Source organism: Pseudorasbora parva, chromosome 22 (assembly GCF_024679245.1).
Source record: "Pseudorasbora parva isolate DD20220531a chromosome 22, ASM2467924v1, whole genome shotgun sequence".
NCBI lineage: Eukaryota > Metazoa > Chordata > Actinopteri > Cypriniformes > Gobionidae > Pseudorasbora > Pseudorasbora parva.
The window spans coordinates 39006825-39034733 of NC_090193.1; the positions used below are offsets into that span (position 1 = coordinate 39006825).

General features: G+C 39.4%; 2 protein-coding genes across 3 annotated transcripts in view; one reads left to right on the forward strand and one right to left on the reverse strand.

Moving 5' to 3' along the window:
* LOC137058150 (inhibin beta B chain) overlaps positions 1–12369 on the reverse strand; it is a 17796-nt gene extending 5427 nt beyond the window's left edge. Inside the window, exons 1-2 of the mRNA XM_067431339.1 lie at positions 12218–12369; positions 9652–10767 (exon numbers count right to left, since the gene is read on the reverse strand). Coding sequence (XP_067287440.1) covers positions 9652–10036 — 385 coding nt within the window. The 5' untranslated portion in view covers positions 10037–10767; positions 12218–12369. The remainder of the gene's footprint in view (positions 1–9651; positions 10768–12217) is intronic.
* Positions 12266–26417, forward strand: ralbb (v-ral simian leukemia viral oncogene homolog Bb (ras related)). Of its 2 annotated transcripts, none has more exons than XM_067431340.1 (5): positions 12266–12395; positions 14081–14229; positions 16767–16975; positions 22785–22962; positions 25755–26417. In XM_067431340.1, the coding sequence occupies exons 2-5, from the start codon at positions 14116–14118 to the stop codon at positions 25872–25874; spliced, it is 621 nt and encodes a 206-aa protein (XP_067287441.1). In that variant the 5' UTR covers positions 12266–12395; positions 14081–14115; the 3' UTR covers positions 25875–26417. The 2 variants fall into 2 exon arrangements, with proteins under 2 accessions (XP_067287441.1, XP_067287442.1); XM_067431341.1 differs by lacking the exon at positions 12266–12395 and adding an exon at positions 12658–12675.
* The last annotated feature ends 1492 nt before the right edge of the window (positions 26418–27909 follow it).

Sequence of the window (27909 nt, forward strand, 5' to 3'; positions counted from 1 at the left end):
GAGAGAAGGAAGAAACACACACACACACACTCTCTCACTCACTCACACATGGACACACACGTTCTCACTCACTCACACACACACACACACACACACACACACACACACACACACACACACACACACACACACACACACACACACACACACACACACACACACACACACACACACACACACATTCTCTCTCTCTCTCTCTCTCTCTCTCTCTCTCACACACAAACACACACACAAAATCACATGACAATCACAGATGAATAAACAGCATTCATAAGGTAAGGCTATTAAATATAAGTCCCAAACAAGTTTTTGTTAAATTCAATAAAGTTCAGTTATTATGAGGGACCAGTCATCAAAAATATAGACAATAACTAAAAAATAAAGTGGGTTTTGGGTTAAAGTTACAAAAACTACAGTAACTAAAAGACGGATCCTGATGACCCATCCATGCAAATCCTTCCCAGCGAACACGCCACGCACCGTTACTGAATATATCGCTACTTCACTTCATGACTTACAGAAACGTTTTCTGTGGTGACGTAAATACTACAGAAATGGCATTTCTACACGAATAAGACACATCTTTCTTCAGACACATCTTTTCCAACTGCAGCTGACCAATAAAGACTAGCACTTAACTTTCCAATTAAACTTTCTGTTTGTTTGTTTGGAGACAAAAAATAAAAAATGTGTGTGTACGGCGCTCGATTAACTGAGACTTCTTACAGCTCTTGCAGGTTGTTGCCCTCTTTTGGATAAAAGCGTCTGCTAAATGATAAAATGTAAATGAATAAGTTAATGAATCAGGGTGACGCGTTTTTCTCAGTCAACAGCTTTCACGCACGTCTTTCAAAATAAAGGTTTTGCATCAGAAAAACATTTGTTGTTTCTTCCACACACACCACGACCCACTTTTGTAGCCAAATCACTAAGACACAAACCGTCAGGAAACGGAGAAATACAAAACTCCCCTCCGTTAATCTGCTGCCGCCAGTGGGACAAATCAAAAAATCTATTAAAAATTGATTTATACAGCACATTTAAAAACCACACAAGTTGACCAAAGTGCTTTACAGATTCCACAAATCAGTTGCGTTAAACAGACATCCATAGACCCAAAGCATTCAAGCCATATAACTAAGGACAGTTGAAGGCAACGGAAAATAAATATGTCTTCAACATAGACTTAAAGGTGCACTATGGAGCTTTCCGTCCACTGGAGGGCGCCTATTCAAAACAAAGGTTTAGTTTGATGACGCAACGTGTGAGCGCAGCATCTTGGGAGATGTGGTCTTCTCATCACAGCCGGTGGAAAATAGGACTCGGGCAGAAATCACGTTCATGCATGCGGTTATTAACGTTACTGTAGTCCAAAGCAGAGCAGGACCGAGTGTTGAGGAGCTGAGCACGGCTGCTGGAGCGATTGGTTATTAACGTTACTGTAGTGAAGCAGAGCAGGAGCGAGTGTTGAGGAGCTGAGCACGGCTGCTGGAGCGATTGGTTATTAACGTTACTGTAGTGTAAAGCAGAGCAGGACCGAGTGTTGAGGAGCTGAGCACGGCTGCTGGAGCGATTGGTTATTAACGTTACTGTAGTGTAAAGCAGAGCAGGACCGAGTGTTGAGGAGCTGAGCACGGCCGCTGGAGCGATTGGTTATTAACGTTACTGTAGTGTAAAGCAGAGCAGGACCGAGTGTTGAGGAGCTGAGCACGGCCGCTGGAGCGATTGGTTATTAACATTACTGTAGTGAAGCAGAGCAGGACCGAGTGTTGAGGAGCTGAGCACGGCCGCTGGAGCGATTGGTTATTAACGTTACTGTAGTGAAGCAGAGCAGGAGCGAGTGTTGAGGAGCTGAGCACGGCGGCTGGAGCGATTGGTTATTAACGTTACTGTAGTGAAGCAGAGCAGGAGCGAGTGTTGAGGAGCTGAGCACGGCCGCTGGAGCGATTGGTTATTAACGTTACTGTAGTGAAGCAGAGCAGAACCGAGTGTTGAGGAGCTGAGCACGGCCGCTGGAGCGATTGGTTATTAACATTACTGTAGTGTAAAGCAGAGCAGGACCGAGTGTTGAGGAGCTGAGCACGGCCGCTGGAGCGATTGGTTATTAACGTTACTGTAGTGAAGCAGAGCAGGAGCGAGTGTTGAGGAGCTGAGCACGGCTGCTGGAGCGATTGGTTATTAACGTTACTGTAGTAAAGCAGAGCAGGACCGAGTGTTGAGGAGCTGAGCACGGCCGCTGGAGCGATTGGTTATTAACGTTACTGTAGTAAAGCAGAGCAGGACCGAGTGTTGAGGAGCTGAGCACGGCCGCTGGAGCGATTGGTTATTAACATTACTGTAGTGTAAAGCAGAGCAGGACCGAGTGTTGAGGAGCTGAGCACGGCCGCTGGAGCGATTGGTTATTAACGTTACTGTAGTGAAGCAGAGCAGGAGCGAGTGTTGAGGAGCTGAGCACGGCCGCTGGAGCGATTGGTTATTAACGTTACTGTAGTAAAGCAGAGCAGGACCGAGTGTTGAGGAGCTGAGCACGGCCGCTGGAGCGATTGGTTATTAATGTTACTGTAGTGAAGCCGAGCAGGACCGAGTGTTGAGGAGCTGAGCACGGCTGCTGGAGCGATTGGTTATTAACGTTACTGTACTGTAAAGCAGAGCAGGGCCGAGTGTTGAGGAGCTGAGCACGGCTGCTGGAGCGATTGGTTATTAACGTTACTGTAGTAAAGCAGAGCAGGACCGAGTGTTGAGGAGCTGAGCACGGCCGCTGGAGTGATTGGTTATTAACGTTACTGTAGTGAAGCAGAGCAGGACCGAGTGTTGAGGAGCTGAGCACGGCCGCTGGAGCGATTGGTTATTAACGTTACTGTAGTGTAAAGCAGAGCAGGGCCGAGTGTTGAGGAGCTGAGCACGGCTGCTGGAGCGATTGGTTATTAACGTTACTGTAGTAAAGCAGAGCAGGACCGAGTGTTCAGGAGCTGAGCACGGCCGCTGGAGCGATTGGTTATTAACGTTACTGTACTGTAAAGCAGAGCAGGGCCGAGTGTTGAGGAGCTGAGCACGGCCGCTGGAGCGATTGGTTATTAACGTTACTGTAGTGAAGCAGAGCAGGACCGAGTGTTGAGGAGCTTAGCACGGCCGCTGGAGCGATTGGTTATTAACGTTACTGTAGTGTAAAGCAGAGCAGGGCCGAGTGTTGAGGAGCTGAGCACGGCCGCTGGAGCGATTGGTTATTAACGTTACTGTAGTGAAGCAGAGCAGGAGCGAGTGTTGAGGAGCTGAGCACGGCCGCTGGAGCGATTGGTTATTAACGTTACTGTAGTGAAGCAGAGCAGGACCGAGTGTTGTGGAGCTGAGCACGGCCGCTGGAGCGATTGGTTATTAACGTTACTGTAGTGAAGCAGGGCAGGACCGAGTGTTGAGGAGCTGAGCACGGCCGCTGGAGCGATTGGTTATTAACGTTACTGTAGTGAAGCAGGGCAGGACCGAGTGTTGAGGAGCTGAGCACGGCTGCTGGAGCGATTGGTTATTAACGTTACTGTAGTCTAAATCAGAGCAGGACCGAGTGTTGTGGAGCTGAGCAAAGCTGCTGGAGCGATTGTTAAACAAATACCCGCCTCGTGAACACCGGGACTTTTATTATGACAGGACGGGACACATTCGCCGGGCGCCTGCACAGATCCGCTCTTCCGGTTATGCTTTTGAGGTAAAGCAGCTCTGTTTATCATATTAGATACATTTAAGTGTGTTTAAAATGATGTTATGACGTTCCTCTGTGCGTTCACTTGTCCACACTGCTAAGAGTAAAGCGCTCCTGTCAAATAAAAGCCGAAACCGAGGGTAGCGCAGATATGACGCGATTGACAGGCGACTCCCTCAAATGCAATGTTGAAATGTCACTGTCCTCAGTTAAAAAAGCAATTTTCTCACAATTTACAAATAGTTGGAAACTTCTGGGATATTGTAGGTACTCAACTGAACAAAATATATAACACCGGCCTAGTGGTTTTTGGATATTTTACAGCAAAAATACCACATAGTGCACCTTTAAAACCAGCGATGGAGTCACAGGACCTGATGTAAACCGGGAGACCATTCCAAAGCCTCGATCTCCCTTTGTTTTCAGGCGAGATTTCCGAGCTGTTAACAGTAAGCTTTGCGAAGTCAAACAATACCCGGGCGGGCCCGAATCAATACAAGCGTCCCAGCATGAGCCCACCTGCACACACCAGAACAACACTTCTGCTGTCATTAGTGTGGCTTCATCCACAGGGGTCTGCAAACGCCATTAGGAAACACAACATGCTCACGGCCTGCTTCTCTTTCAGTTCCTGCCCATGCTGGTGTGCTGTGTGTTGCCAGGCGTCCACTTAAGTTAGAATGTTTTTGGCACGTTGCTATGCAGTTGCTAGGGTGTTCTATGTGGTTGTCTCTTTTTTTAGTCCTGGTTTCTTATGAAAGGTTTGGAATCTGACAAGTGGAAACTGTCACTCTGAGCATGAGTGTTATTTTATTATTATTTTTCTAGTATTAATTTAATATTTTGAATTCATGTTTTATTTAGTAAGATTTTTTTTAGTTTCTATATATTTATATCTTGAATTTACATTTCTTTTAGTTTAGTTAAGTTCTTCAATTTAAATTATTTTAGTTAGTTGGAAAGGCAAAGGTTTTTTATTCTAAAATTGTAATATACAGCAATCAGGCATAACATTATGAACGATGAAGTGAATAACACTGATGATCTCTTCATCACGGCTCCTGTTAGCGGTTGGGATATATTAGGCAGCAAGTGAACATTTTTTTCCTCGAAGTTGATGTGTTAGAAGCAGGACTAATGGGCAAGCGTAAGGATTTGAGCGAGTTTGACAAGGGCCAGATTGTGACAGCTAGACGACTGGGTCAGAGCATCTCCAAAACTGCAGCTCTTGTGGGCTGTTCCCGGTCTGCAGTGGTCAGTATCTATCAAAAGTGCTCCAAGGAAGGAACAGAGGAGAACCGGCCACAGGGTCATGGGCGGCCAAGGCTCATTGATGCACGTGGGGAACGAAGGCTGGCCCGTGTGGGCCGATCAAACAGACGAGCTACTGGAGCTCAAACTGCTCCAGAAGTTAATGCTGGTTCTGATAGAAAGCTGTCAGAATACACAGAGCAGCTCAGTTTGTTGAGTACGGGGCGGCATAGCCGCTGACCAGTCAGGGAGCCCATGCTGACCTCTGACCCCGCTGAAAGCACCAACAGTGGCACGTGAGCAACAGAACTGGACCACGAAGCAATGGAAGAAGGTGGCCTGGTCTGAGGAATCACGTGTTCTGTTACATCCTGTGGATGGCCGGTTGTGTGTGTGTGTGGCTTACCCGGGGAACACATGGCCCCAGGATGCACTATGGGAAGAAGGCGAGCCGGCGGAGGCAGTGTGATGCTTTGGGCAATGTTCTGCTGGGAAACCTTGGGTCCTCCATCCATGTGGATGTTACTTTGACACGCTCCACCTACCTAAGCATTGCTGAGACCATGTTCAGCCTTTGATGGAAACGGTATTCTGGTGGCTGTGGCTCTTCCAGCAGGATAATGCTCCTGACACAACGCACAAATGCTTCAGGAATGGTTTGAGGAGCACAAGTTTGAGGCGTTGACTCTGCCTCCAAATTCCCCAGATCTCAATCCAATCGAGCATCTGTGGGATGTGCTGAACAAACAAGTCCGATCCATGGAGGCCCCATCTCGCAACTTACAGGACTTAAAAGATCTGCTGCTAACATCTTGGTGCCAGATACCACAGCACATCTTCGGGTCAAGTGGAGTCCATCCCTCAACGGGTCAGCAAAAGGGAGACCAACACAATACTCGGTCGTAATGTTATGCCTGATCGGTCTGTAAGACTTTAATTCTTATACACCGAAAAGCAATGCTTTTCATAAACAGTTTCTTGTTATTCTGTTATTATTTGTTCTTCAGTTATGAGGGTTTTAAGTCTTTTCACATCCTGATAGCAATCTATATTGCTTTCAGGATGTGAAGAGATGTTCAACCCTCATAACCGAATAACAAATAATAACAGAATAACAAGAAACTGTTTATGAAAAGCATTGCTTAGCTTTAAGGGTTTATTGAGATCTTGAACCTTGAGTATGAGCACTAGAGATCCTGAACGCAGGAGGGACGGTGTTTACTGTCACGGCCGGTTCCAGCTGGCCAAATCAAAGCGTAACAGCAAAGCTAAGAACGAGCAGTGACGAGGACTGAACACATTATTACAGGTTGGATGGCTTCCCGCTTCAATTCAGGCCTTTTGCAAAGCGCGGAGCACATTCATCATCGGCTCTAATAGACAGCGCGAGCGAAATTCTCGCTCCTGGCACCCGTCCTCACCTGAGTCTCCACACACCATTAAGATGTCACAGAAACCTAGAGGGACTCACTTGGCCTCTGCCAGCGCAGGGCAGCGCCATTCTTACAGAGAACCAGATCCTCAAGAAGATCCTGGACGCCTTCCAGAGCTCCATGTCCTGAGGTCACCCTGCATCCTAATGAGACGCACAGGCCGGCCAGCTTTACGGATGTGCCAGCGGCTCCACGGCTCCCACAATCCACAGCCACTCCATGACGGCTTCATCCAGTCACTACAACGGCAGAAAACTGCTCTTGGAGACGGTACACTTTCATAAATTCACCGTCAGAAGTTTGTGCATAATTCGGTTCTTTCTTAATGTCATGTTTTAAGTTGGACTTTGAGTAAAATATGAAGGTTATATATTTTGTTTTTACTTTATTTTATGTATTTTTAGTGCTGTCAAATCGATTAATCACGTCTAACATAAAAGTTTGTACAGATATATATATATATATATATATATATATAGAGAGAGAGAGATATTAAAAATCAATTTGACAGCACTCTCTCTCTCTCTCTCTCTCTCTCTCTCTCTCTCTCTCTCTCTCTCTCTCTCTCTCTATATATATATATATATATATATATATATACACACACACACACACATATATATAAAGTGATCAGGCATAACATTATGACCATTGACAGGTGACGTGAATAACACTGATGATCTCTTCATCACGGCTCCTGTTAGTGGGTGGGATATATTAGGCAGCAAGTGAACATTTTGTCCTCAAAGTTGATGTGTTAGAAGCAGGAAAAATGGGCAAGCGTAAGGATTTGAGCGAGTTTGACAAGGGCCAGATTGTGACGGCTAGACGACTGGGTCAGAGCATCTCCAAAACTGCAGCTCTTGTGGGCTGTTACCGGTCTGCAGTGGTCAGTCTCTATCAAAAGTGCTCCAAGGAAGGACCAGTGGAGAACCGGCCACAGGGTCATGGGCGGCCAAGGCTCATTGATGCACGTGGGGAGCGAAGGCTGGCCCGTGTGGGTCCGATCAAACAGACGAGCTACTGAAATTGTAGTTAATGCAGGTGCTGGGAAATGTATAAATAAAATATATTAATAAATTAATATACATTTTATCTTTATTTTTTATTGTTTTAATTTTGATCTGTGAAGCACTTTGAGCTTATAAACATATGTATTATATAGTATTATATTATATAAACACAAACTAGTTCATTGGGCTCTATTAATATTTTAATTTTTCAGAATTGTATAAGTATTATTATCGTTATTATTCACATTTTTCTTTTTTGTTTATCGTTCTAAATTATTCATAAGAACAGCATTAAGCACTATGTAATGTTTTCATGACATAAGAATGAAATGTATAGATAAAACATTAATAAATTAATATACATTTATCTTCCTTTTTAATTTATGTAATAATTTTGTTTTGTTTATTACTAATAATTCTGACCCGTGAAGCACTTTGAGCTGCATTTTATGCATTTACTGACTGAATGATTCATCAGTGCACATTTTTACATAAAAAAGTATTCTTCATAATATTTTATTTAAAATATAATAACTTGTTCTACATCTAAAATGACTGTCTGCCTTCAATCTCAACCACCTTCACTCTATCTATAAAAATCTGTGAGAATAAAAACATAATTTTTTATGCTGTTTTACCTAGAAATATGTCACATTATGGATGTTAAATGAGTTGCAGTCGATGCATTTAATGATTTTTGAGAGATGCATGAAGTATACAAAAAGTAAACAAAAAAATAACCTGCCTTTTAGCAATATATTTTGTGAAAGCACCAGCAACACATCGATCGCTTAACCTGACGCGATCAGGAATGTCCCCCACTCATTTCCAGTCTCCATCCATTTCGGTAAATTGTTCCTGGATCTCGTCCGGGTGCAAGTCTCATCTTGGCAGCCGCGGAACAACACAGCACAAAGGGTCAAAGGTCCAAGCCTGCACTGGGATTGAATAATTGCGGCCTAAATGGGTCTTGCGATCTCGTGCAGGACTTCACGAACGCCTGGTCTTGGCCCTGGACGGGACCTGTGGCGTGTCGGTGAGATTCAATCCCGCTCTCTAAACTCGTCCTTTACTAAGAAAGGGTTTTGCTTCTGATCGCCGTTTGACCTGAACTCAGATTTGCTTCAAGCTGCTGAATTTGTTTAGCAAATTCTACAATACATTGCTGAAAAAACTTGAAGTCAACATGAAACGCTCTTTGCATCCCATTTTACTTGCATAATGTGGCGGATTTTTGAATGTAACAGGATATTTAAGTGGAAAAAAATGAACGATGGGATCTGTGGATTCAGTGGATCTGAATGTGTGTTTTGTGCATCCCAAAAAGGGGAAGACGTCCTCTTTATTGCATTAACTATATTAAATTAGTGGCTATTTGACGTCAACGGAAAAGAAAAGACATTTCGGAAGTTCATGAAACGAGACAAACACCTTTTGTCTTTGTAAAAGACGTGCATTTACGATGTAATGAGATCATGAGGACGTTTATTTAACTGCAATTTCACACACTTTTAGTGTTTCCCCGTCCTGTGTAGGCTAACTGAAAGTTGTGCACTGTGTGTTTTCATGTTTGACTGCTGCCATATAATAGATCTGTGATGCATTTGATGATTTATAAGTTGTCTTAAGTTTAATTCTTTAACAGGATTGTGGCTGCATGAACAGTTTTCTCTGTGATTCCTGACCCCTATGCTCTTTTTAAAGCTTCTCTGAATAGAACAAAAATATCAGAGGTGCTGATGCTTTAAAGCTTTAAACTTTTTTGTATCGCCAAAGAATCATAAAGCAGCAAGAAATGCTCCAAAATAACAGACAGAATCGAATTCCCTTCGTAGCCACAGTTAAGAGTATCCGGCAGGCCGGGGCAAGTTGTCACAAGAGCTAGATCTGAGCATTTGGTGCTTTTCTCTCATTGATGATTGCAAACAATTTTCTAGAATCACTTGTGTGACTCCCAGATTAAAAACGCGATGTTTGTGTAATATCTGTAGCCTATTGAGACAATGCATCTGAACTGAAAATAACCCGGGGCAAGTTTTCAAACATGTCTTAATTATAAATATTTTAGTCCTTGTTGGCTACAGGGGTTTCATTTTTCGCAGATGTTGCCTATAATATCGTATTTTTATTGTGACAACATGCCCCGCGATATAGTAGCTAATCAAATCTTTTAGAGGTACTGACTCTTAGTTGACTGATAGTCATGACTTTATTGTCTAATAAATCATAGCGTCGGCGCGTAAATGCGCGCACGATTACACACCTGTCTCGGCGAAGCTGATGATCTCCGACGTCTCCTCCTCCACCTCGTTCATGGACGCGGCGTGTCCGTCCAGGTTCGGGATCTCCACCCTCCCGTCCTCGCGCACCTTCCCGGCGTGGAGCTTCTTGAGCGCGGTCACCATCGCCGCCTTCGGGACGGGGTGGGTGATGTTGGGTCTGTCCCTCATCTGTAACCGGCTCAGAATGTGCCTCTTCACCGCCTCCAGGAAATCCACGTCCACGCGTGTGGACTCATCCGTTTGGCTGAGCCCGCAGGACGCGCAGCTCGGGCTGATGCTCCGCGCGTCGGTGTCCGGTGCCGGTGTGCAGCGGATGGAGATAAGGAAGGACGCAAAACAAAGCACTTCGAACATCAAGATTTTCATCTTCTGTGATGATAGATTGGATTGATGGAGATGGAAGCGGCCAAGTTCGTATCCGCCTTCTCCACCTCCAAAAAAAGTGGCACTTAAAAAGTGGGAAAGGCTGTAATATCCAAACGCAAAAGCAATAAATCCTGTAAGCGGCTAGAATATGTTCCTCCGGTTGATTCTTGTCTTTGGTCACTCCGCGATGCTTTCTATTCAGTTCGGATCGATATCACCGTGAGAAAGGCCCGGCACACCATCCGAATCGTGAGTGATGTAAATAAGAAAGTAAACGGAGCTCTTGAGAAATGTCCACGTACAGCCGCGCTTTTACGCACAAGTCCGATGCGTCATGGCATGACTGGAAACCTCAGTGTATAACGCGTCAAAAAGCCCACAGACTAAACAAAGGAGCTGTTATGATCTGTCCTGCTGATTTCTTCACTCTATTGAGTTAAAATCATCCATGGTGAAGAAGGGAAGAGAGCGCAAACCAGTCAGTTTCCCCACAGCCTTTCCAAATAATCGTTCGCCTTTTCGCCTTTGTTTTAGTTCTTCAGATGAAGAGCCCGTCCTCTTTTGTTGGACATTTTGACTTCCAGTGTACGTTTCCCAAATACTTCTTCATCATAGCTCTCGGGATGGTGTTCGGGAGCTCCGGCAGACATTGTGCCGCTTTGGAGCCTCTGGAAAGTTTTTATACGGGACTGAAGAACCACGTGGGACGATCCGCCAACTCCACCACAGGGCTAGAAAGGTAGAGACCCTGTCAGGACTAATGCATATTTTCAGCAGAAACAAAATGTAAAGCTTATCGAAATGTGTTGAAATGCACAATAATATGGAATTCAGTATAGAGATTTCGCATTTCTGCGAGTTAAAATGAGTTTAACAAAACAGACAGACTGTAAATGGCAATTGTAGTCGTGCAGTGTGCAAAATATTATATTCTATTATATCATAATAAAGTAATAGCTACATTTCAGTGCACTCAAAAAATTCTGGGTTGTTTCAACTGATGTTTGGGTCAAATATGGACAAACTTAACCCTTGATTTAATAGATTTTATTATTTATTTTTTAAACCCAACGTTTATATATATACAAATCTTTTGGTTTAGTTTTTCAAACCAAACGGTTGGGTTTGTCGATGTTTGACCCAATCATGGTTTGAAACAGCCCAACATGTCTAGCGTGCATTTATTCAGATCAACCAATCCTTACTAAAAGGGAAAAAACACTTATTATTTTGCTACTAAAAGCAAAAAGAAATGATTTTATGTGATTATGCATCATTTTGTTAAATTAAACTCAAATGTTTCTATTTATTAAAAAAAAAATGATGTGGGTCTGGAAGTGATTTTGATCCCCTTTGAATCATAACATTTATTGCCAGTAGGTTTTAGTCTTGAAAGTAAATGAGCAAAACTTTTAACTGGTTTTGTGGATGAATGTGTGAACTCGTAAACAGGTTAAACAGTCGCCAGAGAAGCTCTTTATCCCTCACTAACTAGCTCTCACAGAAAGAGTGTGGAAACAAGCCTATGGCTAAAAACACCACAGTGGTTATTTTTTATAGAACAAGTGCAAAGGAGGTGTCTTAAAGTAAAAAGTAGCTACTTGAATAAGGGTAATTTTATTTAACATTTCTCTGAATAAAGTAGTCCAGTGGTTTGTGACTGATAGCGCCTCACTGATGAAGTTTAAAGTTGTAAAACAGCGCCATCACTCGCCAAAATAAGTCCTGCGTACACTTAGGCTACACGTAGGCTATAACTTCATTAACATAAATTATTCAGAATAGAAAATAGTCCGAAAAATACAGAGAAAAAATATTATATTTTATTATAGCCTATTATAATAATAGGCAACTAATTCTCGGTTGTTTCAACTGATGTTTAGTTCAAATATGGAAAAACCCACCCAATTTATATATATATATATATATATATATATATATATATATATATATATATATATATATATATATATATATATATATATATATATATATATATATATATATATACGGGGTTTTATATTTTTATATCAGTATAAAAATAAACAAATTAGTAACTTAGTAGTATTGGTTCATCTCTATATATTACAGTAAAAACTTGCATGATAGATAACAGTGAATACAATATTGCACATCACACTGCAATTTTTTATTTAAAAAAAATATTTTAAAAAATACAACCTTAGCCGAAATATCCAAACATGGTGTTATTGCGTCATATCCTTGTCATTTGAATATCCGGTGGGCGGGGCGGAGAAGCTGTACGGGAGTAGTGGAATTGATCCCGTGTGGCAGAATTATGTTTTAACCGCTTATACATGCCAAATAAATCGCTGGCTCTTCGCAGATCAAACTTCCGGTGAGTGATCTATAAGAGTTTACGTTGTTTTGATCAGTTTGAAAAATGTTTGCTCAGTTTGGGCAGACGACAACTTTACAGATCTGAGGTATTTCCTCGGATGAAGCGCCCTTATGTCTTTGTAGGAAAACTCTGTAATTGACTGTTTTCTTATCCAATGAGAGGGAGAGTAGAGGAGGACGCGCCTTATCATTTGTCTGTTAAACCAATCAAGAGCTAGAAGAGGCGGGCTTTCGCCTTTAACAATAAGGAAGGGGTGGTGTCTACGCGGGATGGAAAAGTGAAAATCGCTTTATTCAATATTTAACATCTTTTTAAAAAGTTTTTAGTGCATTTTGGTTATGTATAGTTGTTTTCTGATTCTTACTCATACTGTTGTACTTACAAAGTGGCTGTAAAGAGGCAACGTGACGGCACTTTACTGCGTACCATAATAGTGAATGATTACTGTACTAACGTATGAACGTGGTAACTTACTTGAAACCTGCATGGGGCTAAATGACCCAAAAATATGGTATTATTATATAGATGGATGGATGCACACAGTAGATCGCAGTTGTAAAATTAAAGTTGCATTTTATTAAATACATTGCATATTATATTAGTAATATGCAGTGTTGGTGTAAAGCTAACTAATGCGAGCTACGTAATTAACGTTAGATTACTTTTTAAAGTCAAGTAACGCATTACATTTTTACACCTAACAAAATATAAAATATATAAAATATTGCACAAACCTACAATAATTAAATATATTAAATGACACAAATATAAAATATGTATTTAGTCTAACTTTATTAACCAATGTCTTTGCTTTTTACCTTAAACCATACTAATAAGTTAGGCATAACCTTTTTTTTTAATTTTTTTATTCCTAAAATAAGATTGTTCAACTGCGTCCTATTTTTCTGAAATCCAACAGAATGTTTATTAATTTCACTTTTCGTGTGAAAGGGCCTTTACATTTGCCAAAAAAAATTATTTTTTCTTTATTTGTTATTAAAAATTCAACAAGCAAGCCGAGCTCAGGTGAGAAAAACGCATTACTTTCTATTAAAACTAACTTAAAGGCACAAACTGTACCATTTTTAAATTAAAATATCCAAAAAAACACTAGAACAGTGTTGTATATTTTGTTGACTTGTGTACTTGCATTCTCCCAAATGTTTCCAAGATTGTTTAAATCCAGAGAAATTAGCTATTTTGACATGGGCCACGTCCGTGCGTCGCCTATCAATGACATCATACCCGCGTTACCCTTGATTTCTGGTTTTAATTTGTGGAAACAATGGAAACACCAAAGACGCTTGAATATATAATGTGTTTTATTAGACAGGTGAGCAACTGTTTGGATACATAATAAAAGCTCAGTGAAATGTCGTTGTCATCAAGCTACGCCTTTATTTTGAATAAGCGACTTCTAGCGGCGAAAAATTACATATTGTGGCTTTAAGTAACGCAATTGGTTACTTCTTATTATAATGCATTACTATTAAAAGTAATTTTCCCCAACAGTAAGTATTTATAATATGTTATTATATATATATATATATATATATATATATATATATATATATATATATATATATATATATATATATATATATATATATATATATACTCATAACATAATACATTAGATATTATTTAATAGTGAATGCTTCTATTCTTTTGTATGTTTGCAGTCTTGTTCTGTTTCTTCTTCTAAAACACTAAAGCCATGGCAGCAAATAAAGGCAAAAATCAAAGTTCGCTGGTCCTGCACAAGGTGATCATGGTGGGCAGCGGCGGCGTGGGGAAATCCGCACTCACGCTGCAGTTCATGTATGATGAGGTGAGTCTTTATTTAATCTAACATTTACTCTTCTAGCCTGACAAGCCAGACCCACATCAAGATGTTTGGTCTGGAAACTCACCATTGACAGCTCAATCTGAGGGGCGGATAAACGGTTGTCTTTCAAACTCCCTCTGCACACAACTAGGGCTGAACTATATATCGTTATCGTATCTATATCTAGATATGAACTTTCAAGATATTACTATCGAAAAAAGCAACGATATAGACAATATAGATTTCCCCACTCTGCGCTTGCCCTGCATACAACTCTGGCAGTCACAACAAACATCCGTTTTACGAGTGCCCTTGAATACACACACTTACCAGGGACGTGGGAACTATATTGTGAGAGCGAGGGCGGCATTTCCATGGTGACGCTTCATTGCTTGTCACGTGACACACACCGCAGCAGCAACAGCGCTGAATGAATGCTGATCTGCTTTCAGGGTGGGAAATTAGTACCCGCCACCAGCCAATAGCGGGTATTTTTTCAAAGTGGCGGGTGACTTTGCCGTGTATACCAGCCACAGTGGCGGGTGGGTTGTAAAACATGTTTATTGGTTGGGTGCTCCGATCGATCGGCAACCGATCTCAATCGGTCGATAATCGCGTTGGGATGATTGATCAGTGGTGTCTAAAAAGGCCGATCTCAGAAACCAATCTAATGCTGACGACACAAAGACGCGCGCCTGTCGTGAGAGCGAGGGCATGACATGCAGCGGCACAGTTCTCTTTCCGGCGCGGGTAAAATAATTTAAATGCTGAAGGTGAGGTACAATTCATACTTCTGTATTAAATAACTTACGAAGTCATTTGAAAACTTCCTGTGAGACGTAATTTCACAAGTTTTTTTTCCGAGTGAATCACCGCGTGCGCGCGCTCTCTCTCTCTCACTCTCAAAGTACTCAAATGGCTTCACATCAGCGCATCGCATCTGCAACTAACATCGAGCTGCACAGTTGACACGAGTTGCCACTTGCACAATCGAGGCAGTCACTAAAGTTCATAATTTGCATTCATTTTTAAGTCTAGCAGCCAAACTGCTCAGCACTCGCACGCTCTCCAAGAAGAGACCGTAACACACACACACACAAGCCATCTCACAAAAAGCTCGCAAGTACAAATTGCGCTGAAATAGTCAAATACACACAAATGAATGTACTAAATTACCGTGTAGAAGCTTTAGACTAATCCTGACTCCTGAGCATTTCATTTAAGTTGCATACATTTTGTTCTTTGACTGACGTTAAATTTGTAGCCATTTTGCTCTTTGACAGTCACAGGCAGTTTTAGATAAAGGCTACATTTGTGTGTATAGTGATTCTGATTTCTGTCATTGAAATGACTGGGAAAAAGTTTCCAAATCTACCCGAATTCACCCCATACTATGCTAATGCGCTTTCTTTATAAATTTGAATTCTGGAAAAAGTGGCTAGTAAAAAATATAAGTGGCTGGTAAAATTGGGCATCCACCAGCCACTGTGGCTGGTAGGCAAAAAAGTTAATTTCCCACTCTGTCTGCTTTTATATCATTTTTCCTTTTTTATTCAGAATATTCACAAATGTATTAGCTATGGCATGAAATATCTGATATTCCATATATAAAAAGTATATTGTTGTTTAAACCCCTTTATAACGATGGGGTTAGTTGAGCTGTATGCGCGATGGGCGCTGCCGTGTTAGTTTGTGCCGCAGACGCGGTTCAGAGAATCGGATCTGTTGGATTTACAACCTCTATGTTTACAACACGTGAATTCATCACTTCTCCTGAAATACTTAAAAGTAAGCGGCTAGTGAACTGGGAATAGAATAGAGCAAACATTGAAGTTACTTACACAATGTGTATCTGATATGAATAAAACGTGTCGAATTATAATGGAAAGGATTATTATTACCTCTTCCATAGACATCAGTGTGTATTTTACAAACTCTAAATGTATTGTTTTTTTAGTACTTATGTGAGAAATGCTTGGTTTTCACCGAACACGTAGTCATATCGTATTGTATCGATATCGAGATATCTGGCATGAAAATCGAGATATGAAATTTTGTCCATATCGTTCAGCCCTAGCTTCAACCAAACCAGAGCAACGTGAAGCGGAGCTACCCGATAGATTAAACTTTCTCCGTATCCGGTCGCCAAAACTCAGAACACATCTTCCCTTTTTAAGAATGACTTCAGTGACGTTCTTTTCTCAGAGAAAAGCTTAACTCAAGTCTTCCAGAGTTGCGGTCAGAGCGGATTCGAAAGACCGCCGTTCGCCAGTTTCTGTGTTTACTAGAAGCACGCAAACGCAACTCTGCCGCTTTATGTTAAGCCCCGCCCACCAACTCTATACACGATATGATTGGCCCGACCAGAGTTTGCCGTTTCCAGCTCAGAAGTGTATTGAGAGTTGCTAGACGACACTTGCGGCAGATTAGATTTGCTGCCACTAGGGTGCGTCTAGATTTCTAGGCTATTACTCTTCTTCATCTGCTCTGAAACCTATATCACTGTTTTGACTATTACTTTTCAAATATGTGTTGCTCAGTTCGTGGAGGACTACGAACCCACCAAGGCTGATAGTTACAGGAAGAAGGTGGTCCTGGATGGAGAAGAGGTGCAGATTGATATTTTGGACACGGCGGGACAGGAAGATTACGCTGCCATCAGGGATAACTACTTCCGCAGTGGAGAGGGTTTTCTCCTGGTTTTCTCCATCACAGAGCCGGAGTCCTTCAGCGCCACATCAGAGTTCAGGTCTGGACGTCCTGCTTATCTGTTCTAGTGCGTTTACTGAGCGTTCAGTTCAGTCCTGGGGTTCGTTCTTCGTACCCCGCTTAATACATCTGAGATGATTTGACAGATCCCAGATCTTTTTATTGTGATAACTGATCTCTGGCTAATTTGGTTCTTCAAACGAATTTGAGGATTGGAATATCTGGATTAAATGATCTGAGATTACTGCACGTTCGTGTGTTCCCTGAAGAGGGCAGATGATCGATACTTGAAAACACAATCAGCAATGCAGCGATTGGCTGGCGTCAAGACAACGTAATGACATCATATAATTAAAAAAGCCACCTGACCAAAAAACTTGTCAAAGGAAAAAACACAAAGTTCTGGACCTTTATAAGGAAACAGACACACGACCAAACCAACATAAAAGTTAGATAAATTTAATGTGCACTGTTTTGATGAACATGATTCCCAATTATTAATATTCACGATTTTATAATATTTGTACACACTTTACATTTTTATTCAAATGTCGTAATATTATTTTTAATTCAATTTGAAGCAGATTTGTTATGTGACAAAATTAATTAAAGTTTCTTAACAGTCAAGATCAAATGATCTGCATCTCTTGAGCTGCATCAAGCCATCCCATAATATCGGTCATCACTCAAATTAATGCACGACGAAGATTAACTGCAGAACGTGTGTAAACCTCCAATACAATAAAGTAATTATTCCCTCATAATTAACAAATAAATCTCTCAATCAAGTGACTTTGTCTATAGTATTATACGCACATTTTACGCAATATTAAAATATTATTTTCAAATAAACTTTTATATTTGTTATTATTTTAAATTATTATTGCCCCTGGTTCAGTAATGAACTCTTGTAATAAACTCGCAGTGGCTGGGACAGATTTTAAGTATCACCTCAAGATGCAATCGGCTAACTGAGTTAGCCACGTACGAAGAACGAGCCCCTGGTGTGGTAGAATCGCAGTTACTTCACTGACTGTATGTTCTCTGAAAAAGCAGAAGGATGTTATTGTTACGCCGGTATCCTGCCCACAACAGCTCTGATAGTTTGAACCTAGTTTCCAGCTCAAGTCATTTGTCCTCACTGAAAACAAAATGCTGAGTAGAGAAGGGGTGCGGACCGCAGAAAAAGTCTGAATTGTGAGATATAAAGTCAGAATTGAGAGATATAAAATCAGAATTGTGAGATATAAAGTCCGAATTGTGAGATATAAAGTCAGAATTGTGAGATATAAAGTCAGAATTGTGAGATATAAAGTCAGAATTGTGTGATATAAAGTCAGAATTGAGAGATATAAAATCAGAATTGTGAGATATAAAGTCCGAATTGTGAGATATAAAGTCAGAATTGTGAGATATAAAGTCAGAATTGTGAGATATAAAGTCAGAATTGTGTGATATAAAGTCAGAATTGAGAGATATAAAGTCAGAATTGTGTGATATAAAGTCAGGATTGTGTGATATAAAGTCAGAATTGTGTGATATAAAGTCAGGATTGTGTGATATAAAGTCAGAATTGAGAGATATAAAGTCAGAATTGTGTGATATAAAGTCAGAATTGAGAGATATAAAGTCAAGATTGTGAGATATAAAGTCAGAATTGTGAGATATAAAGTCAGGATTGTGAGATATAAAGTCAGGATTGAGAGATATAAAGTCAGGATTGAGAGATATAAAGTCAGAATTGTGAGATATAAAGTCAGGATTGTGAGATATAAAGTCAGGATTGTGAGATATAAAGTCAGAATTGTGTGATATAAAGTCAGAATTGAGAGATATAAAGTCAGAATTGAGAGATATAAAGTCAGGATTGAGAGATATAAAGTCAGAATTGTGTAATATAAAGTCAGAATTGTGTGATATAAAGTCAGAATTGAGAGATATAAAGTCAGGATTGTGAGATATAAAGTCAGAATTGTGAGATATAAAGTCAGAATTGTGAGATATAAAGTCAGGATTGAGAGATATAAAGTCAGGATTGAGAGATATAAAGTCAGAATTGTGTGATATAAAGTCAGAATTGAGAGATATAAAGTCAGGATTGTGAGATATAAAGTCAGAATTGTGAGATATAAAGTCAGAATTGAGAGATATAAAGTCAGGATTGAGAGATATAAAGTCAGGATTGTGAGATATAAAGTCAGAATTGTGTGATATAAAGTCAGAATTGTGAGATATAAAGTCAGAATTGTGAGATATAAAGTCAGAATTGTGAGATATAAAGTCAGAATTGAGAGATATAAAGTCAGGATTGTGAGATATAAAGTCAGAATTGTGAGATATAAAGTCAGAATTGTGAGATAAGTCAGAATTGAGAGATATAAAGTCAGGATTGTGAGATATAAAGTCAGGATTGTGAGATATAAAGTCAGAATTGTGAGATATAAAGTCAGAATTGTGAGATATAAAGTCAGAATTGTGTAATATAAAGTCAGAATTGTGAGATATAAAGTCAGAATTGAGAGATATAAAGTCAGGATTGTGAGATATAAAGTCAGAATTGTGAGATATAAAGTCAGAATTGAGAGATATAAAGTCAGGATTGAGAGATATAAAGTCAGGATTGAGAGATATAAAGTCAGAATTGTGAGATATAAAGTCAGGATTGAGAGATATAAAGTCAGGATTGTGAGATATAAAGTCAGAATTGTGTGATATAAAGTCAGGATTGTGTGATATAAAGTCAGAATTGTGTGATATAAAGTCAGGATTGAGAGATATAAAGTCAGGATTGAGAGATATAAAGTCAGAATTGTGTGATATAAAGTCAGGATTGTGTGATATAAAGTCAGAATTGTGTGATATAAAGTCAGGATTGTGTGATATAAAGTCAGGATTGAGAGATATATAGTCAGGATTGAGAGATATAAAGTCAGGATTGTGAGATATAAAGTCAGAATTGTGTGATATAAAGTCAGAATTGTGTGATATAAAGTCAGAATTGTGAGATATAAAGTCAGAATTGTGTGATATAAAGTCAGAATTGTGTGATATAAAGTCAGAATTGTGAGATATAAAGTCAGAATTGTGAGATATAAAGTCAGAATTGAGAGATATAAAGTCAGGATTGTGAGATATAAAGTCAGAATTGTGTGATATAAAGTCAGAATTGTGAGATATAAAGTCAGAATTGTGAGATATAAAGTCAGAATTGAGAGATATAAAGTCAGGATTGAGAGATATAAAGTCAGGATTGTGAGATATAAAGTCAGGATTGTGAGATATAAAGTCAGAATTGTGAGATATAAAGTCAGGATTGAGAGATATAAAGTCAGAATTGAGAGATATAAAGTCAGAATTGAGAGATATAAAGTCAGGATTGAGAGATATAAAGTCAGGATTGTGAGATATAAAGTCAGGATTGTGAGATATAAAGTCAGAATTGAGAGATATAAAGTCAGAATTGTGAGATATAAAGTCAGGATTGAGAGATATAAAGTCAGGATTGTGAGATATAAAGTCAGAATTGTGTGATATAAAGTCAGAATTGAGAGATATAAAGTCAGAATTGAGAGATATAAAGTCAAGATTGTGAGATATAAAGTCAGAATTGTGAGATATAAAGTCAGGATTGTGAGATATAAAGTCAGGATTGAGAGATATAAAGTCAGGATTGAGAGATATAAAGTCAGAATTGTGAGATATAAAGTCAGGATTGTGAGATATAAAGTCAGAATTGTGTGATATAAAGTCAGAATTGAGAGATATAAAGTCAGAATTGAGAGATATAAAGTCAGGATTGAGAGATATAAAGTCAGAATTGTGTAATATAAAGTCAGAATTGTGTGATATAAAGTCAGAATTGAGAGATATAAAGTCAGGATTGTGAGATATAAAGTCAGAATTGTGAGATATAAAGTCAGAATTGTGAGATATAAAGTCAGGATTGAGAGATATAAAGTCAGGATTGAGAGATATAAAGTCAGAATTGTGTGATATAAAGTCAGAATTGTGTGATATAAAGTCAGAATTGAGAGATATAAAGTCAGGATTGTGAGATATAAAGTCAGAATTGAGAGATATAAAGTCAGGATTGTGAGATATAAAGTCAGAATTGTGAGATATAAAGTCAGAATTGAGAGATATAAAGTCAGGATTGAGAGATATAAAGTCAGGATTGTGAGATATAAAGTCAGAATTGTGTGATATAAAGTCAGAATTGTGAGATATAAAGTCAGAATTGTGAGATATAAAGTCAGAATTGAGAGATATAAAGTCAGGATTGTGAGATATAAAGTCAGAATTGTGAGATATAAAGTCAGAATTGTGAGATAAGTCAGAATTGAGAGATATAAAGTCAGGATTGAGAGATATAAAGTCAGGATTGTGAGATATAAAGTCAGGATTGTGAGATATAAAGTCAGAATTGTGAGATATAAAGTCAGAATTGTGAGATATAAAGTCAGAATTGTGTAATATAAAGTCAGAATTGTGAGATATAAAGTCAGAATTGAGAGATATAAAGTCAGGATTGTGAGATATAAAGTCAGAATTGTGAGATATAAAGTCAGAATTGAGAGATATAAAGTCAGGATTGAGAGATATAAAGTCAGAATTGTGAGATATAAAGTCAGAATTGTGAGATATAAAGTCAGAATTGAGAGATATATAGTCAGGATTGAGAGATATAAAGTCAGGATTGTGAGATATAAAGTCAGAATTGTGTGATATAAAGTCAGAATTGTGAGATATAAAGTCAGAATTGTGAGATATAAAGTCAGAATTGTGAGATATAAAGTCAGAATTGTGAGATATAAAGTCAGAATTGAGAGATATATAGTCAGGATTGAGAGATATAAAGTCAGAATTGTGAGATATAAAGTCAGAATTGAGAGATATAAAGTCAGGATTGTGAGATATAAAGTCAGAATTGTGAGATATAAAGTCAGAATTGTGAGATATAAAGTCAGAATTGAGAGATATATAGTCAGGATTGAGAGATATAAAGTCAGAATTGTGAGATATAAAGTCAGAATTGAGAGATATAAAGTCAGAATTGTGAGATATAAAGTCAGGATTGTGAGATATATAGTCAGGATTGAGAGATATAAAGTCAGGATTGTGAGATATAAAGTCAGAATTGTGTGATATAAAGTCAGGATTGTGTGATATAAAGTCAGAATTGTGTGATATAAAGTCAGGATTGAGAGATATAAAGTCAGGATTGAGAGATATAAAGTCAGAATTGTGTGATATAAAGTCAGGATTGTGTGATATAAAGTCAGAATTGTGTGATATAAAGTCAGGATTGTGTGATATAAAGTCAGGATTGAGAGATATATAGTCAGGATTGAGAGATATAAAGTCAGGATTGTGAGATATAAAGTCAGAATTGTGTGATATAAAGTCAGAATTGTGAGATATAAAGTCAGAATTGTGAGATATAAAGTCAGAATTGTGTGATATAAAGTCAGAATTGTGAGATATAAAGTCAGAATTGTGAGATATAAAGTCAGGATTGTGTGATATAAAGTCAGAATTGTGAGATATAAAGTCAGAATTGAGAGATATAAAGTCAGGATTGTGAGATATAAAGTCAGAATTGTGTGATATAAAGTCAGAATTGTGAGATATAAAGTCAGAATTGTGAGATATAAAGTCAGAATTGAGAGATATAAAGTCAGGATTGAGAGATATAAAGTCAGGATTGTGAGATATAAAGTCAGAATTGTGTGATATAAAGTCAGGATTGTGAGATATAAAGTCAGAATTGTGTGATTTAAAGTCAGGATTGTGTACTGATTCTCTGTAGCAGCTGTGCTGTATTACGATCTGATATGTGTTCCGCACAGGGAGCAGATCCTGAGAGTGAAAGCAGAGGAGGATAAAATCCCTCTGTTAGTGGTGGGCAATAAGTCTGATCTGGAGGACAGGAGGCAGGTTTCTGCGGACGAGGCCCGAGCCAAAGCGGACGAGTGGTCCGTCCAATACGTGGAAACGTCAGCCAAAACTCGAGCCAACGTCGATAAGGTTCTCCGCCTTCAATATCCCCATCCTCTCAGCACTGCAAATGCATTTCTTACTTAGTATTTTTGTCTTGTTTGTTGTCCAAACATCTAAACATTCTTACATTAAGAAACATTTACTAGACAATTAAAAAATATTGTCTTATTTTGGGAAGAAATAACAAAAAATTACAACATGACATCATGACTTTGCGTAAACATACACGGCACTTTCTAAAGCCAAGCGATGTGTTATCTGTACACATTTTGAGCTATCCGCGTGTATGTCTACGCCGAAACGAGTGTGTGTGTGTGTGTGTGTGTGTGTGTGTGTGTGTGTGTGTGTGTGTGTGTGTGTGTGTGTGTGTGTGTGTGTGTGTGTGTGTGTGTGTGTCCACAAGGTAAATGGATTTATAAACATACTAAATTATGTTTTTTCAAAATGTAAAAATGCAGAATGTTTCTTGTGATGGGTAGGTTTAGGTGTGTATGCGTGTGCGTGTGTGTGTGCGTGCGCGTGCGTGTGCGTGTGTGTGTGTGTGTGTCCGTCCACAAGGTAAATGGATTTAAATATTGTCTTATTTTGGGAAGAAATAACAAAAAATTACAACATGACATCATGACTTTGCGTGAACATACACGGCACTTTCTAAAGCCAAGCGATGTGTTATCTGTACCCATTTTGAGCTATCCGCGTGTATGTCTACACAGTGTGATTCCGCGTGAATGTTTACGCCGAAACTAACCATTGTGTGTGTGTGTGTGTCTTGTGTGTGTGTGTTTGTGTGTCCACAAAGTAAATGGATTCATAAACATACTCAATTATGTTTTTTGAAAATGTTTCTTGCGATGGGTAGGTTTAGGTGTGTGTGCGTGTGCGCGTGTGCGCGTGTGTGCGTGCGTGCGTGCGTGCGTGTCTGTCTGTCTGTCTGTGTGTGTCTGTGTGTGTGTGGAGAATGAAACAGCGCTGATAAAAACTCTAAAAAGCGATTATGCGTCTTGATAGCACGCCAAAATGGCATACGAATTGGTGTATCATACATACGCCATTTCATAAGATTAGTCTGCAAAATTAAGAGAGTTTTTGTTTAAAATAAACTAATCTGCCAGTGGTATAAGTAAAATAATGTTGTTTTAAGATTATTTAGCTTACCCCACTGGCAGATTATTTAGTTTATTTGAAGCAAAAACTCCCAAAACAAGACAATTACTTTTCCTTGTCTAGTAAATACTTCTTGTTTTATGAATTTTTTGATGTTTGGACTAGAAGCAAGACACAAATACTAAGTAAAGCCCCGTTTCCACCACAGGAACTTTACCCAGGAACTAGGAACTTTGGGTGGTACTTCGTGTGTTTAGACCGCAGGAACCAGGGTATAAATGAAGTTCCGGGTAAATATTTCCCCCTCCAAACGGCCCTGCTCGCGAGGTAGTACTTTTTCAAAGTTCAGGAACTTTCGAGGGCGGGACTTGGGCGCTGAACATGCTGATTGGTTGAGCTCACGCAGCATTTAGGTTCAACTCGGCATTTTTAAAAGTCTTAGCCGCGCTCATGTTGACAAGAGAGGAAAGTTAATTTTTCTGAGGGGTTAACTTTTTATTTCGTAAGTTATAAGATAATGAAGATAATGTTGGAGTAATGACACAGCGTATATTGCCCCAGGCAGTTTTTTACTTGCGCGCCTGACAGAAGAATTATTATTTTTTCTGAGATGATTATTTAAACAAATAAATAGCTTATAATAACTAAATCCACTAAATCTTTCAATCGGTACACACAAAAATGATTACTGTCCGCTAGGGCTGTCATTTTTGAAAAAAATCTAATTCGAACGGATATCAAATATCAAGCAAGGCATTCGAATATATTCAATTATCTACAACGCCGTCATCTCCAGCGCCTGGAATGTGTTTACGGATGCCATAGCAACTCTCAACGGCCACCAGGACTTTACGGTTTTATAAAAGCTACTCATTTGTTGTAAAGTGTAATAATCATCTCAGAAAAAATTAATTCTAATGTCAGGCGCAGTTGAAGAAGTTGATTGTTTGCTTACATAGGCTTAGGGACAGTGTCATTATGCCAACATTATCTTCATAACTTCTTATGAAATAAAAAGATTATCCCTCAGAAAAATGTATTTTCCTCTCTTGTCAACATGCTTGGTGCATGAGCACGACGTGTGCTCTTCAGTGGGGCGCGCGCTGTTGTCACATAAGGACGCACACTCAAAAGTAATCCGGTCAGGTCATTTACATGGTGAAATGTTTCGTTTGATCGATTCATGAAAAGAGTTATCCACCCATCTCAAAACGATTACAATTTCATTCAGTTTGGGCATTTTTATTACGATTGAGGTGTTTATATGGAGCATTTTCCTTCAGATTGGACTTTTAAACTGATTACAGTGCTCCATGTAAACGCACCGACAGTAAAAAAAAAAAAATTCCGCTACATGGCACTTTAAAAACCGGATAGTTTATTTATAGTTCGATTACGGATATTTCACGTCATCTTCGAATGCATATTCGAATATCGAATAAAAAGTGACAGCCTTGTCCGTCACTGGCTTGGAGGAACAGTCGCGTGCAGTCCTACATCACCGGACTAATTTGCCTAATCTTCTCGGAACTTTATCGCGGTCGAAACGCAGACAGCTGCAGGTCTGGGGGGGAGAAAAGTTCCTGTAAAAAAGTTCCTGGTACAAATTGTTCCGGGTAATTTTGGTGGAAACGGGGCTTAAGAAAAGCATTTTTTGCAGTGAGATCACATGATGATTGTGAGTGCCTTAACTGGCGTTTGCTTGTTGTCTGCAGGTCTTCTTTGATTTGATGAGGGAGGTGCGGGCGAAGAAGATGTCTGAGAACAAGGAGAAGAACGGGAAGAAGAGTGGCAAGAAGAAGAAAAGCCTGAAAGAGAGATGCACGCTGCTTTGAGCTGCACGCGCACCAAGCTTTCCTGGACTGAGCCGCTCCTCTGATGAAGAGGAGACCTGATCTTCTTCCTCCTAGACTCTTTCTATTGCCAAATACAATCGAACCTGAACCGTGAGCCACGGCGACCTCAACTCGGTTTTCCCATATCAAATCAGTAGATCAACTCTAATCTCTGGAATATGGAGATGTAACATTCCTCATTCATGAAACGCAGTACTGAATTTAATGCGACAAACTATTTAGAAATGGTTTCATGAATGTTTATCACGTACACTTTTGCTTTTTGTGCTAAATACTCTATTTTATCTGCCTTTCCTTCTTTAAAGGCGACAGACATTATATGCGATATATATTTGTTTGTTTTGAATGCGGTAAAGCGTTATCACACAGCTAAAGAAGGTGAGATTCACAGATATGCAAACTCGACACAAAATATTTTTGTTATATAATTGATATTTTTGTAATCAAACCACTTAGTCTATGTTTCATTGATTTCTCTGCCTGGTGATTATAGACCAAATAAACCTCTGCATTTGTTATGAATCTCATGTTTCACTGAAGCGATGCCGTTGTGTTTTATGTCTCGGTGCCAGGGCCGGCCCGTGGCATAGCCGGAATAGGCAAATGCTAGGGGCGCCACTCGTCCATAGGGCACCAAAATGAGTGATTTTTCCGGTTTTATTACTGCAACTTTTTATTAATATTAATTCGAAATGTTACCAAAAAAAACCTTAAACAAATCCCCAGACTCTTCCCAGACCACCGCATCAATCTCCTCCTGCCCAGCGAGTGCTTTAGTGTGTCCGATATTGAACGCGCGATCAGTTTAACGTTGGGAATTTGTTATTGCGTCGCCTCTCGCACGCATCTAACACACAGGAATGTGGTTGTTCGCTCGCGCCAGTGAAAGTTGGAAAGTTGCCGAATTATTTATGACGGATGGCCAATGTGTCAAAAAGACCGAAGCCCTCTGATACAGGAAAGATAAGGAATAAGGGGATGAAGACAGAGGTAAAGTGATGAAATGAATAAACGGTTTATCTGAATGCATTATCTAAATATAATAATAATAATAATGCGTTCGATTTATATAGCGCTCTTCAAGGCACTCAAAGCGCTTTATATTGAAGGGGGGAATCTTCTCAAACCACCACCAATGTGCAGCACCACCTGGATGATGTGACGGCAGCCATATTGCGCCAGAACGCTCACCACACACCAGCTGATTGGTGGAGAGGAGACAGAGTGATGAAACCAATCAGGATATGGGGATTATTAGGAGGCCATGATGGACGGGGGCCAATGGGCAAATTTGGCCAGGATGCCGGGGTACACCCGACTCTTTTTCCGAAAGACATCCTGGGATTTTTAACGACCACAGAGAGTCAAATATGAATGTTTGCTATATAATTCCAGTTATTTTTATCTTAAACTTTATGTAAGCAGCTGTTCTGGGTGATCAGAATTAATAATTTTTTAATAGTCTAATGTTTTTACTCAGTTGTGCAATTGTAAGGGGATATATGGCGTTTGTAAAATGTATTTTCTGAAATTAGTAATGATGTTTTTATTTAACAAGGTTCAGGAGGAGCTCGTTCAGATAATTGACACAGGTGGAGAGTACTCAGCTAATCAACAAAAGAGGTGTATATATACGCAGCTTTCTTACCTCCATTTTGTTGACAGTTTATCAGCATCCCTCCACCACCCCTTCTCCACTTTTTGCTCTTTTTCGTTCCAAATCACTACTTTCATACAGGGGGGTACTCTGGGTTCAGGCCGAAGACCGAGCTCGAAGCCCTCCTCCCCCCGGACAGCACGCCAAATACGCATTTAAATTTACTCTCTATAAATTGAATGTAAGTGTGAACTCGTGAAATGATATTTATATACAGGTTTATCTAAAATAGCTAAAAACAATAAATATAAAAATTTCTTAAAAAGTTTAATTCGTGGTGAAAACGTGAGCATGCATAGTTTAGTGGAGGATATACGTATACACACATTTTTGCATATATATGTCTGTGTGTGTGTG